The sequence below is a fragment of the Myotis brandtii genome, unplaced genomic scaffold (genome assembly GCF_000412655.1).
Source record: "Myotis brandtii unplaced genomic scaffold, ASM41265v1 scaffold417, whole genome shotgun sequence".
NCBI classification, from domain to species: Eukaryota; Metazoa; Chordata; class Mammalia; order Chiroptera; family Vespertilionidae; genus Myotis; species Myotis brandtii.
This window is the reverse complement of record NW_005366017.1, coordinates 407,206-421,288: the sequence shown is the minus strand read 5'-3', so window position 1 is coordinate 421,288 and position 14,083 is coordinate 407,206. Positions and strand designations below refer to the sequence as shown.

Below are 14,083 nucleotides of genomic sequence, written 5' to 3'. Positions count from 1 at the left end.
TCCAGAACCCGCTCCGGGCCCGGATGGACCCACGCTGGCCAGCGGCGCCCCGTGTGGATTAGGATCGGGGTGTCTGGTCGGTGGGGATGCCAGAGACAGAGGCCAAGGAGAGCCCTGGGGAGACCGGGAGGAGATGGGGCAGAAGCGAGGGGGCGTCCACCGTGGGAAACGTTTCTGAATCAGTGAAGGAGGGTCCTCGGGAGGTTTGGCCGGGCGGGGGGGGAGGGGAAGAGCGGGGGGCTGGGCGGGAACCTCTCACCCTTCAGGAGCGAGAGGAGGAAGCCAGCACCGAGCTTCCTCATGGCCCAGACGGTCCGCCCGCGTTCCCCGGACCAAAGCGGCCTCTAACGGGCCAAGCCAGAGAGCGCAGCGGCTGCGGCCAGCAGAGGGGAGCAAGGGGGCTGCTCTGACGTCACAGATGCCCGGGGGCGGGGCCTCCGAAACTGACGTGGGAGTCCTCGTGGGTCCAATTCCAGTTCGGGAGGATAATGATTAAGGTACCACTGACGCTGTATCTTTTTTTTTTTTTAAGCACAAAAACCCAAACATTTATTAGGCATCTATCTACTCATTACAGGTGCTAGGCACTTTTTTTTTAGGTGCCTGAGATACATCAGTGATAAAATGGTCCCTGTCCAATGGAGTGAATATAAATGTCTCCAGGAACAGCACTGAAGAGAATATTCCCCTTTATGCGCCTGTAGGTTTTATTTTCAGTTATTACAGTGTGTACCTCCAACACAGATCGCAATTGTTTACATGTCTGGGTTCCCTTCCTGGACTGCAGGCTTTGGGATGGCAGGGGTGTCATAGCTTATTCTTCTGACACATGGACGGCATTCAGTAAATGGCAGTAAAATGAACCAAGGAAACTGGACTGCCCAACAGGCTCTCGACGTCTAATATCTGAGGGAGATTGTGCTTATCTTGGTCTCAGAGGAAAATCGGTGTGTTTTTTCCCCAAATATCTTTTAAAAAAATTTTAATGAATTTATTGGGGTGCCATTGGTTAATAAAATTAGATAGGTTCCAAGTATACAATTCTATAGTATATCACCTGTACAGTGGGGCCTTGACTTACGAGTGTCCCGACTAACGAGTTTTTCGAGATACAAGCCGGAGCCGTCTCTCGGCCGATTTTTTGCTTTGAGTTGCGAGCTAAAATTTGGGTTACGAGCCAGCTTCAGATACCCCACCGCTAGTTGGCGCAGCGAACGTCACAGTGCTCGTTCACTTTTTTTTTTTTTTTTAATATATTTTATTGATTTTTTACAGAGAGGAAGGGAGGGAGGTAGAGAGTTAGAAACATCGATGAGAGAGAAACATCGATCAGCTGCCTCCTGCACACCTCCCACCGGGAATGTGCCCGCAACCAATGTACATGCCCTTGACCGGAATCAACCCGGGACCCTTCAGTCCACAGGCCGACGCTCTATCCACTGAGCCAAACCGGTTTTGGCATCACTCGTTCACTTTTTGATTTGACATACGAGTAATTTGAATTACGAGCTCCGTCACAGAACGAATTAAACTCGTAAGTCAAGGCCCCACTGTATATTGTATTGTGTGTTCACTACCCCAAGTTAAGTCTCTTTTGTCACCATTTACCCACCCTTTACCTTCTGCGCCCCTTTTCCCTCTTGTATCACCATACTGTTGTCTGCTTTTTTCCCCCTTAATCCCCTTGCCTGCCTTTTTCACTCAGCCCCCAACCCCCTTCCTTCTGACAGCTGTCAGTCTGAACTCTGTATCTATAAGTCTGTTTCAATTTTTTTTGTTTATTTTGTTTATTAGATTCTACATATAAGTGAGATTATATAGTATTTGTCTTTCTCTGACTGGCTTATTTCACTTAGCTAATACTCTCCAGGCCCATCCATGCTATAGCAAAAGGTAAGATTTCCTTTTTATTTATGTTAATCTTTACCAGAGGGTATTTTTTCCATTGCTTTTCAGAGAGAGTGAAAGGAGGGAGGAAGGGAAAGGGAGGGAGGGAGGAAAATATTGATGTGAGACACATCAATTGGTTGCCTCCCAAATGTGTAGAGACCAGGGGAGTGGGGAGTGAACTAGCAACCCAGGTACATGCCCTTGACCAAGAATTGAACCCAAGACCCTTGTGCGTGACCGATGCTCTAACCACTGAACACACCAGCCAGGGAAAGATTTCCTTCTTTTTTTACAGCCGAGTAGTATTCCATTGTGTAAATGTGCCACAGCTATTTTTCCACTCATCCATGGATGGTCACTTGGGTTGCTTCCAAATCTTAGCTATTGTAAATAATGCTGCAATGAACACAGGGGTGCAAATATTCTTTTGAATTAGTGTTTCAGGTTCCTTCAGATATTTTCTCAGAAGTGGAATCACTGGGTCATAAGACAGTTCCATTTTATTTTTTGAGGAAACTCCCTACTGTATCTACAGTGGCAGCACCAATTGGCATTCCCACCAACAATGCACAAGGGTTCCCTTTTCTCCACATCCTTGCTAACACTTTTTTGTTGATTTATTTTATTTTATATTTTATTGATTTTTTTACAGAGAGGAAGGGAGAGAGATAGAAATGTCGATGAGAGAGAAAAATCAATCAGCTGCCTCCTGCACACCTACTGGGATGTGCCCGCAACCAAGGTACATGCCCTTGACCGGAATTGAACCTGGGACCCTTCAGTCTGCAGGCCGACACTCTATCCATTGAGCCAAACCGGTTAGGGTGTTTGTTGATTTATTGATGACAGCCATTTGACAGGTGTGAGGTGTTATCTCCACTGTTTTTTATTTGTGTTTCTTGATGATTAGTGACATTGAACATCTTTTCATATGTCCATTGGCCATCTTATGCCCCCTTATTGGTGAATATGTTCTCCATTCAGTGGGTTCTTTTTATGTTGTTGATGGCTTCCTTTGCTGTGCAAAACCTTTTTAGTTTGATGTGGTCCCATTTGTTTTTTCCTTTTGTTTCCTTTGCCCAAGGAGATACATCAGAAACAATATTGCTATGTGAAATGTTTGAAATTTTACTACATCCCCCCTACTTAGGACTGAGCCCACAACCTGGGCATGTGCCCTGAGCTGGAATTGAACCAGTGACTTCCTGGTATATGGGACCACACTCAACGGAGCCACACTGGCCAGGCTCAACTGTTACTGTTTTATTTTTTTTAGATTTTTTTTTTATTGCTTTTAGAGGAAGGGAGAGGGAGAGATAGAAACATCAATGATGAGAGAGAATCATTGATTGGCTGCCTCCTGCACACCCCCTACTGGGGATTGAGCCTGCAATCCAGGCATGTGCCTTTGACCGGAATCAAACCTAGGACCCTTCAGTCCACAGGCTGACGCTCTATCCACTGAGCCAAACTGGCTAGGGCACTGTTACTATTTTTTAAAGTAACATGCTGTTTTGATTACTATGGCTTTGTAGTATACTTTGATATCAGGTAGTGTGATTCCTCCAACTTTGTTCTTCGTTCTCAAGATTGCTGTTGCTATTTGGGTTCTTTTGTGGTTTCCTATTAAGTTTGTTTTAGTTCTGCAATATACACCATTGGTATCTTAATAGAAATTGTGTTGACTCTATAGATTGCTTTGGGTAGCCTAGATGTTTTAGTGATGTTCTAGTCATGAACATGGTATATGCTTCCACTTATCTTTATCTTCTTCAATTTTCCAAGTATAGGTCTTTTACATCCTTGGTTAAGTTTATTCCTAGGTTGTTTCGGTGTTGTTGTTTTTTAATGTAATTATTAATGGGATTATTTTCTTACTGATAGTTCATTATTGGTGTATAAAAATGCAACCAATTTCTGGATAGCTATTTTGTATTCTGCTATTTTACTGAATTCATTTCTCAGTTCTAGTAGTGTTTTGATGGAATCTTTATGGTTCTCTATACACAGTATCATGTCATCTGTAAATAATGAGTTTTACTTCTACCTTTCCAATTTGGATGCCTTTTCCCCCTTCTTTTGTGATTTTGTTCCCTCTCCCCTTTTAATCTTTATTGTTGAAAGTATTACATAGGTCCTCCTTTTCTCCCCATTAACCTCTTCCAGCCTCTCCTGCCTTCTTCTTGTCTGATCACTGTAGCCAGGACTTCCAATATTATGTTGAATGAGACTGGTGAAAGCCAACATCCCTGTCTTGCTCCTGATCTTAGTTTTTGCCCATTGAGTATGATGTTGGCTCTGGGTTTGTCATATATGGCCTTATTATGTTGAGGTGTGTTTCCTCTATTCCTACTTTGTCAAGAGTTTATATCATAAATGGGTGCAGCCATTATGGAAAACAGTATGGAGTTTCCCCAAAAAATTAAATATGAAGCTGCCATTTTACCCAATGATCCCACTTCTAGGAATATATCATAAGAGACCTGGAACACTAAACAGAAAGAATGTATGCACCTCTATGTTCATAGCAGTGCAATTTACAATAGCTAAGATCTGGAAACAGCCCAAGTGCCCATCAGTAGATGAGTGGATAAAAAAACTATGGTACATTTACAAAATGGAATACTATGCAGCAGTAAAAAAGGAGCACTTACCCTTTGAGACAGCATGGAGGGACCTAGAGAGTATTATGTTAAGCAAAGTAAGCCAGTCAGAGAAAGACAAGTATCACATGATATCACTTACATGTGGAATCTAATGAAAATAGATCCAGAGACATAGAAGCAGGGAACAGACTGGAATCTCAGAGGGAAGGTGGGTGGGAAGAGATCAACCAAAGAACTTGTATGCACATATCCATAACTCATGGACACGGACAATAGGGTGGTGAAGGCCTGGGGAAGGGGTGGAGGCAGGTTAGAAGAGGTTACTGGGGGGAAAAAGGGGACATATGTGATACTTTCAACAATGATTTTTAAAAAAATGTGTGCTGGATTTTATCAAATGCTTTTTCTGCATCTAATATGATCATGTAATTATTATCCTTCATTTTGTTTATGTGGTATATCATGTTTACTGACTTACAGGTAATTGTATGAACCTTGTATCCCTGGACTAAATTCTACTTGATCATGGTGTATGATCTTTTTTAATGTATTGCTGGATCTGGTTTGCTAATATTTTGTTGAGAATTTTAGCATCTATGTTAATCAGGGATATTGGCTTATAATTTTTTTGTTGTAGTGTCTTTATCTGGTTTTGGAATTAGGATAATGTTGGCCTCATAAAATGAGCTTGGGAGTCTTCCATCCTCTTGAATTTTTTGAATTAGTTTGAGAATTATAGGTCTTACTTCTCTTTTGAATTTTGATAAAATTCACCTGTGAAGCCATCCGGTCCAGGACTTTTATTTGTTGGGAGTTTTTTTATTACCTTTGATGGAGTAGGCCCTGTGTTGTCTTTTTAAAAATGTATTTTTATTGACTTCAGAGAAGGGAGAGGGAGAGACAGAAACATCAATAATGAGACAGAATCATTAATTGGCTGTCTCCTACATGCGCCCCACTGGGGATCCAGCTCATAACTTGGGCATGTGCCCTGACTGGGAATTGAACTGTGACTCCTAGTTCATAGGTCAATGCTCAACCACTGAGCCATGCCACCCAGGCTACATAGGATAGGAAAAAGGGGACATATGTGATACTTAAGTGCATCACCTTATTTCTTTTTCAAGGTAATCCCATACTGGATACTATTATTATCCCTATTTTACAGATGCAGAAACCTGCTTTGAGAAACAAATTGCCCAACTAGGTAGTGAGGTCTAAATGTGAGTATAGGCAGGGTTCTGAGGTGGCAGACATGGAATATACAGAACAGTCAGGGCCTACTGGGATAGGAACCAGAGAGGAATTCTCCAGGTAAGAAATGAGCCAACAGGAGAAACAAAGAGTAAGGGTCAGGTGTTGGGGAGCTCAGTATAGGGAAGTGGTTTCCCTGTTCTGAGGCAGACCCCCCCAGCCAGTCAGCTTTGTCCTTTCCAAATTGAGAAGTTGTGGATTCTGGTGCCCTTCTGGTTCCCTGTTTTGTCTTGATTTTGGCATGTCATTCTCCCACCTCTAATCCAACCCAGAAATGCAAAAGTAAAAAAAAAAAAATGCTTGGCATATATACTAAAATGGTATCTTTATAAAAAACACAGCAGGCCAATGGGTATAGCTTTTATTCACCTACCCAAGTTCCTTTACATGTGGCTTATTTGCATTCCACCTTGCCCCCTCTCCCATTCACAAGGCCAGGACAAAGCCTCTTGGCACAGAGGAAGGGGTGGCCCTTCAACTAGGGCTACAGCCCAGATAAGCTGGGGGAGACCCCAGCATGGAAAAAGAAAGATAACAATGAAAGTTTATTATACCATAGCCCCTCACAGGGTGGAGGGAATCAGGAGGGTTGGGGGAGTGCCCCCATGCTATTGCCCCAGTCCTTAAATACAAAGCCAGGGGAGTAAAGAGGACCATCCCTTGGAAATACAGCACCTACCTCAGCATGGAGGCAAAGGACAGTGGGCAAGACCACTTCCTTCTGAAGGGGGGTGGGGCTGAATGAGAGCATATACCCTTAGTGGCTACGAAATTCCTCTCTACCAGGATTTGAATGCAGCCTCAGCACCAGTAGTGGGGACAGGGGAGGAGAAAGGATGACAACACTGCACCATTCACTTCTCCCTGAACCCTCTGGCCCAGCACAGGCATTCCTCTCCCCACTAGCCCAGGTCAGGGGATGTGGAAGAAACTATGTCAGAATTCAAAGCCCTTATCTATTTCTTCTTCCGTTCTTGGGAACAGCGTGGGCAAAACCTAAAGAAATAAATAGAACATGACAGAGAAGGGGAGGGAGAAAGTGAGTGAAAGAGAGAATGCCCTCCGCCGTTCAGCATAGGGGCAGTCCAGCTCCTACCACAACTCTCTCACTCACCATTTCCCCCGAGGCTTGGTTGTCAGACCCACACAGGCAAAGTGGAACCACTCGATGGAACACTAGAAAAGATGGAAGAAGCAGAAGTCAAGGCAGGGTGGGACAGAGGAAAAAAAGAAGCCCCTCTTCATAAATTCCTTAGGAGTATTCCCCTATCCCATTCCTTTGGAGAATTCTTAGAGGTCCCAAGGCCAAAAACTCCAACCACCTTCTTCCTATCCTGATGTCCCACTATTCAACCTCTTGTTTCTACCTCATGTCCCCAGAACCCGCCATCCTGAGGCAAAATGGTTCTCACATCAGGATTGTCACAGCCAATCATCTCTCCATAGGAGACCTGGTGACAAAGGCAATAGGTGGGTTCGTTGGGATCCACAGGCATATCCAGCACATCAGAGGGGTGGACACTGCCAAAGGTCACTGAGGGCATCCCATACTCAGGACTTCTGTATACCAAGAGGAAAAGAAAGTGTCATCTGCAGGAAGGGAAGCTACTACTTGAGACTCAGAGGTGGTGAAGGAGATCCTGGTGGGGCAAGTGATTTGGTGCTGCTTTTCTCTGTCCAGCAGATAACAAAATGGTAAGGAGAAGAAAGGAGGAGTCTAGGACCCTGAGGAATAGATGGGAGGTCTATAGGGAGCCATGAAGAGGACAAAGAAAGTGGCAAGGGGCAGTGCAGGGTGGGAGTAGGGTCATGGGAGAGAAGAGGATGTCATCTGGCTCCCTGATACACTCACGTGCGTACAAGTTTTAACTTCTTCTGGGCAGCCTTGGGGGCTTCTTCATCTGAGTTTTTCCCTTTAGAACGAGCACGGGCAGCTTTCTTCTCCTTTTGAGTTCGGCCTTCTAGGGAAGAGGAGAAAGGCAAAAGGCAGGGAGACAGAAAGACAGGTTAAGTCCCCCTTCTTCCTCTTCTTTCCAACCTGGTGCCCCTCCCTCATAGCTGAAGAGCTGGCTTCTTCTCCCTCTGAATCCTCGACCCGCTTCTGAGAGCCCACCCCCCTCCTCACTCTTTTTGCCTTTGCTGGAAGAGCTGTCATAGTCACTTGACTCAATCTGCTTCTCCTTCAAATCAGCCTCAAAACGAGCCAGGTCTGTGTCCAGTCGCCGAATGTGTTTGTCCACCTGGGTGGAAAGGAAGAAGATAGAGGTACAAGGCTGGTGCCAGTGAAAGATAACAGGCTAAGGCAGATTTTATGAATCTCCCAGACCCAAAACAGATCCCAACACAGATGAAGGAGGGGTCTAGGACCCTAAGGAATAGATGGGAGATATGTGGGGAGTCATGAACAGGGCCATACCATCTCATAGGTCTGCATGGCAAGCTGCACCTTGTCGTCACCAAATTCCTTGCACTTGCCATAGGCTTCCTGGATCTGTTTGAGAAGGGCCAATTTTTCTTCGGAGCTCAGGTTGCGGGCGCTACTCATATATTCAGTGGCCAACTTGTCAATTTCAGCCTTCAGGTCTACAACAGAGAGAGGCCTGGTCACAATGGCCCCTGAGTAGCTAGGTGATAGACACTTCTTCCTCTTCTTCCTTGGACCTTTTCCATTGACCATAACCTTTGAACTAAAACGTACTGAGTGTTCATAGATACTGTGCCATGTACTCAAGTAATACAAATCGACAACATTTGTTTCAAAGGTGCCTTCAGGTGCTGCAAACATTGCTATCAGAGTTGGAACTTAAATTATTGAAACATAATGAGGGACCCTTTGCATACTGCACTAATACAAATTATGTTTTTGTTGCTGTCTGAAGATGTTTCTTTGCAGGGCTTGTTGCTGCTTCTTGAATGAATTTTTGTCTTAAAAGCCAAAATTTTAAGGTTTTTCGTCACAAAAATATGCCACAACAGCTCTGAGTGCTGTACACAAGGTTGGGTCATCTGCTGCTGCTGGCTTCCAGGTCTGTGCATTTACAGCTCATCATTTAAAATGAGACATAACAATTCTTCTACTTACTGTCCACCCTTTTTTTCTCAGCATTTGCAACTTGCTAATAGTTCTCATCACTTTTTTTCTGTTTGTTATCTTACATATATTGCTCCAAACATTTACATTTTAGTATTGGAAGGCTGGTGATGTCCCAAGACACAGACTATAGGTATCTACTGCCTAATATTTGGTAGGGCTCATAAAAAAAAATGTCGACAAAAAAGAGACAGAAGCATGACTGTAACAGCGCAGCAACAGAGAACAGGAAGGACTGCGCGCGCACTATGCTTATGCCCCACTTCTTCGGGGCCCTTGGAGGAAGCTGAAAAAGCATGTAGTTTGATAATCTCCAAGTGGCCTTTCTGTGCCAGAGAAAGAGTTGGAACTGTATTACAAAGAGAGCAAGCTGGTTCTCAGAGTTCAGCAGGCAGTTCTTAAGGACCTATATCCAGATTTCAGATGATGTTCACCTTTTCGTGAGTAAACTTACCCAGAGTAACTTAAGTTACAGTTTTAGGTATTGTCAGCTTGTTACATTCTTGAGCATGGTTTCATAAGAATGGAAGATAAGGCCTATACATCCTTCAGCAGGTGTGGGGGATAGATCCAACAGACACCTTTGACTTCGAAGAGACCAACCTGACCACTGCAGTGTAGCCTCAGGCTTCCAGTGAATGCCTCAATGCAGCCAAACTTGTTCAACTTCCAAGGAAGGCCACAGATGGTATCTAGTGCTTCTGTAAGGTTGAAGAATACAGTGTAGAGATCCTGACGTTAATTGCTGCTTTTCCTTCTTTTTTCCTTTCTCTCTCTTTAAGAACTTCTGACGCAGCAAAGCTCCTGTCTACCAACGTGAGTTGCAGTCTAAAGCCACGCTGCATTTTGTGACAGTAACGTTAACAATGGAGTAGAAAGAGTCTCGCCTTCCTATAAATATATTAAACATGGAGAACAGACATGATTCTAGAGTGGGCTTTTAGTTTCCTGAATTCTTCTTGAAGAAGATATAAAGAACATAGCATCTCTGAATTCTTGAGGCATTGTTGCAATATTCCATTTTTTTATGGAAAGGCTGATATAGAAATGCAGATCATCGTTACTCTCATTTTAAGAAATGCAAGAGAGTAAAAAAGAGAGAAGCCAGAGTTCTTCAGATCAGACCAGATGATAGGGTAACACAGAACAGAAAGAGAAATGACCACATACACTCAATATTCACATGGACTCCTTACTCTGTACGTACCCTCTGTTCTTTGGTCCAGGTCTCTCATGAGCTGAAAGTTTCTCTGGAGCTCAAAGGGGAGGTTTTCAATACCTAGGAAGAAGAGGAGTAACTGAGACTCGCTGGACTTCATAGGCCTTATAGCTGTTTTTAAAGTATACAACAGTACTCAAATTTCCCTCCTTTGAACCACTGGATGTATCTGGGACAGCATTCATCACTCGTTCCTCAGAAGGGGCTGTGTCTGCCTCTCTCTACAACTAACCTCTCCCTCTCACACAGCTGTCCAACCCTTTCCCCCCCTTTTAGTGATGTACTCTACAAATTAGCTCTTCCCTTTCTCTTATTTCCAATTTCTGCCTCCAAGCTCCTTGCTCTCAACTTATAAATATCCTCCTGGTATCCTCCACCACTCATCACATCCTCCCAATCTGTTCTCCATATAGTAGCCAGACTGTTCCTTTAAAAAATGCAAATCTGATCAAGTCACTTACCCTACAGTAACTTCCCATGGCACTATTCCTAGTCCTGTTCTGCACTTTCTGGCCCTTGCTTACCTCACACCAGCCTTAATCCATGTCGGTCCTCCTCTGTGCTCCCTGCTCTGATCATACTGGCCTTCTCTGACTGCCTGGAACTTGCCAGCAATCTTCTTGCCACTTGGCTTCCTATATGCTGCTCTCTGTGCCTGGAATGTACCACCTGGTCTTTTTCATTCCGCCTCCACCATGCCTCCAGGCCTGCTAAATTCCTGTTTATTCTTCAAAATTCAGCTCAACCCTGACTCTCCCATACTCAAATAAGTGCCTGAATTTTGCTGTCAAGTTATTCTATCTCCACTATTCCTTGCACTTATCCAACTATCATTAAATAATTGTGTAATTAGTTAAAATATTTTTTTGATATCTGTCTCCTCAGCCTTCCAGAAGGCCTGGACATGCCTGCCTTCTCCTTTTTCTCTAGTGTTTAGAACTATGATTTGCATATGAGGGTCCTCAATAAATACTTGTAGAAATGCATGAATTCTTAAGTTTCTCCCATAAAAGAAAAATCTCTTTGCATGACTATACTTCAAATTTTAAAATGCCTCCACTGCTTTAACCTATAACCTCAGATTGGCTACCACCAGTTTACTGAGATTACTCTAAGTCACCAATGACTTAAGAAAGCAAACGATGTTATCAGTCCTATCCTAAAATATGTGTCTGCAGCAGTTGGTACCATCTTCTCTCCTTTGAGTAACTTTCTTCCTCTTAGGATTCCGAATCTCTTATCATATACTTACTGGTAATTCCCACACTGGTGTTTCCATAGCCTGTCCCTTACATGTTAATGTTTTCTTGAGATTACTCTCAAGCCCTCTCATTTTCTCACTTTTTTTTTTTTCTGAACGATCTTGGGCTCATTCATTCTCGTGGATACAATGATCATTCCTATACTTAAGTCTAAATGGAATTAACCATATTGCTGTTACTCCTGAATTTCACATCTTGTTGATGACATACTACCTACTCACTTCCCAAACAGGGAATTAAGAAGTCACCTTAGATCCTTCCTTCTCCCTTAACCATTTACTCATTCAGTCAGTCCTGTCATATTTAACTCCTAAATATTTCTGTCACTCCCTGAGATGAGGTCCTCAGCTCTGAGCTGGACTGTTATTACTAATTGAGCTCCCTATTACAAAGGCTATCATGCTCCAGTTGATCATATACCAGTTGTTTTCCTTTATAAAAATCACTCCATTTAAAAAAATCTGTTGGTTCCTCACTAAAGTGCAAACTTCTTAGCTTGGTTTTAAAAGACCTTGATAGCCCCGCCTCTTTCTTGGGTCTCACTTCCCATTCTTTCACCTTAGAGCAGCAGTTCTCAACCTGGGGGTCGCCAACCCTTTCACAGGGGTCACCTAAGACCATCGGAAAACACATATATAATTACATATTTTTTGTGATTAATCACTATGCTTTAATTATGTTCAATTTGTAACAATGAAATTGGGGGTCACCACAACATGAGGAACTGTATTAAAGGGTCTCGGCATTAGGAAGGTTGAGAACCACTGCCTTAGAGTCTTACACATATCAAACTCTTGACCTCACAAACCCATATAATACCTTTGCTGATGCTCTTCCCAACCTGCAATTCCCTCTTTCCACACTGCAAAATACTCGACCTTCAAGACTCTACATCAGTGATGGTGAACCTTTTGAGCTCGGCGTGTCAGCATTTTGAAAAACCCTAACTTAACTCTGGTGCCGTGTCACATATAGAAATTTTTTGATATTTGCAACCATAGTAAAACAAAGACTTATATTTTTGATATTTATTTTATATACTTAAATGCCATTTACCAAAGAAAAATCAACCAAAAAAATGAGTTTGCGTGTCACCTCTGACACGCGTGTCATAGGTTCGCCATCACTGCTCTACATCATTAGCTTCTCTTTCTCCAGTGTTACCAAGTGTCCTTTTCATGTATTTTTAGCATGTCACTTGCCATACTTTTATATTTATTAGCGGAATCTGTTTCCTAGACGACGAGCACTTGAGGGTAAGGGCTGTCTTATTCATTTTTTTATACCCCCAGTACCTGCAACTATGTCTGAACCATAGCAGACCCTCAATAAGTGAATGAATGAATGCATGGTTGAATGACTCGCAACACTAAGACAAATGTAAGCGCACGGGGTGACAGGCTTTGTGAAGGGGTGGGTTACATAAACGGTATAAACATTTGATGGGAACTGGATCTTTACTCCCAGAAGAGAAGCCTTCCAGTTCATCTGACAGTGTCACCCATAACCCCCACCCCCACGAGAAGGCACTCCTGAGAAAGAGAAAGCGGAGGAGCCGCGAGATCTTTGTCGCTGCTCCAAATGGCAGTGAGTGAAATACTAAAACGACCAGATGTACAGTCTGCACAAAGGAAGAAAGATTCGGAATGATTTTGAGAAAAATATATACCCAGAGGTTGGAGACCCTGAAGACGGGGCCAGCAAATATTTTCTCTTCAAGCCACATCCCTCAGCCCCACCGCGCAGCCCCTCCCTCACCTTACACCCAAAAGCCCGGGTTCGACCCTGCTGCCCCGCCCCCTCTTTCTTCACACCCTTCAATGTTTCTCTCCCGGAAGCCCCTGCACAATGGTGACCTTCTGACCACCGGGACCTCGGGGCCTTAGATCTCCTCAGCCCGCCCCCGCCCCACCACGCTGTGACCCCTGACCCCCTCCTCCAGACTGCTCTTACTGTCCAGATAATGTTCCAAATACATCCCCGCAGCCATCTTGAAGCAAAACAAAGCAACTTCCGATCCACCCCGGAAGTAACTGAAACGCGACAGGCGCCGAAGCTATTATTCTTGGGTTTGGGCCCTTCCGCCCTTAAGAGGAGAACTTCCGCCCTTAGTGAATTATCCGCCGGGACACACCGGCCCGATGTCGACACTCGTCCTTTTGCGTAAGTACCCAGGGCCGCCCGCAGAGGCGCCCTGAAGCGGCTGGAGCCCGCTTCCGCCCTCACTGAGGCCCGATACGCGACCGACCGTGGCAGTCATGACGTCACCGGAGGTCGCCATTTTGCATCCTCCATCGAACTTTTTTCTCCCTCCACAACGGGAGTGTGCGGTCATGAGGTAAAACAAACAAAAACCACCCACAAAAACCTGTCTCTTGGATGATTTCTCATAAATATCCCTTTTCAGCACCCTGGGGTTCATTCATCCCTTTTGCAGAATAGAAATCTGGTGACTAGAGCTGATCCCAGCTGAGTGGGAACTTTCTCTAAGGTTGCTAGTTTCTGAAGGAAGTCGGGGAGGCAAATGGAGTGCTATGAGATTAAAACATTGGCATTTGTGTTCACTCACACGAATACCAACTCCCCAGGGTTTTTCTTTTTAACATGGAAAAAGTAGATTGTGTATCCACTTTGCTTATACATACAAGTAAATCTATAATCCTGACAATAAATCTGTAATTATCGACACTTTTTGTCAGGATTCTTGTCTATTTTACATTCAAATACATTCTCACATAAAATGACCTTCCCCTCTTGTTTT

The 14,083-nt window shown here is 43.9% G+C and overlaps 2 protein-coding genes across 7 annotated transcripts in view; both read right to left on the bottom strand.

Moving 5' to 3' along the window:
* The window catches only part of ACRBP (acrosin binding protein), an 18,239-nt gene extending 7,884 nt beyond the window's left edge, over positions 1-10,355 (bottom strand). Inside the window, exons 1-2 of one of the 2 annotated variants that reach the window (XM_005873706.2) lie at positions 10,345-10,355; positions 260-698 (exon numbers count right to left, since the gene is read on the bottom strand). In XM_005873706.2, the coding sequence (XP_005873768.1) occupies positions 260-302 (43 nt within the window). In that variant the 5' untranslated portion in view covers positions 303-698; positions 10,345-10,355. Of the gene's footprint in view, positions 1-259; positions 964-10,344 lie in introns of those variants that run through there. The other variant, XM_005873705.2, reaches the window with a different exon arrangement.
* On the bottom strand, positions 6,095-13,405 carry ING4 (inhibitor of growth family, member 4). Of its 5 annotated transcripts, none has more exons than XM_005873699.2 (8): positions 13,276-13,405; positions 10,049-10,120; positions 8,167-8,333; positions 7,876-7,990; positions 7,603-7,708; positions 7,163-7,310; positions 6,865-6,926; positions 6,095-6,746 (listed from the first exon to the last, which is right to left on the bottom strand). In XM_005873699.2, the coding sequence occupies exons 1-8, from the start codon at positions 13,310-13,312 to the stop codon at positions 6,707-6,709; spliced, it is 747 nt and encodes a 248-aa protein (XP_005873761.1). In that variant the 5' UTR covers positions 13,313-13,405; the 3' UTR covers positions 6,095-6,706. The 5 variants fall into 5 exon arrangements, with proteins under 5 accessions (XP_005873761.1, XP_005873760.1, XP_005873764.1 ...); XM_005873698.2 differs by having other exon boundaries at positions 7,603-7,711; positions 13,276-13,385; XM_005873702.2 differs by having other exon boundaries at positions 7,885-7,990; positions 13,276-13,384.
* Positions 13,406-14,083: the final 678 nt, after the last annotated feature.

Coding starts and splice junctions, on each gene's coding strand:
- ING4 (XM_005873698.2), bottom strand. CDS start 13,312: ATGGCTGCGGGGATGTATTTGGAACATTATCTGGACA. Junction 7,712..7,875: donor TTCCAGCAAAGGCAAAAAGA/GTGAGGAGGGGG, acceptor CCTCTTCCCTAG/AAGGCCGAACTCAAAAGGAG. Junction 7,311..7,602: donor AAGTTAAAACTTGTACGCAC/GTGAGTGTATCA, acceptor CTTGGTATACAG/AAGTCCTGAGTATGGGATGC.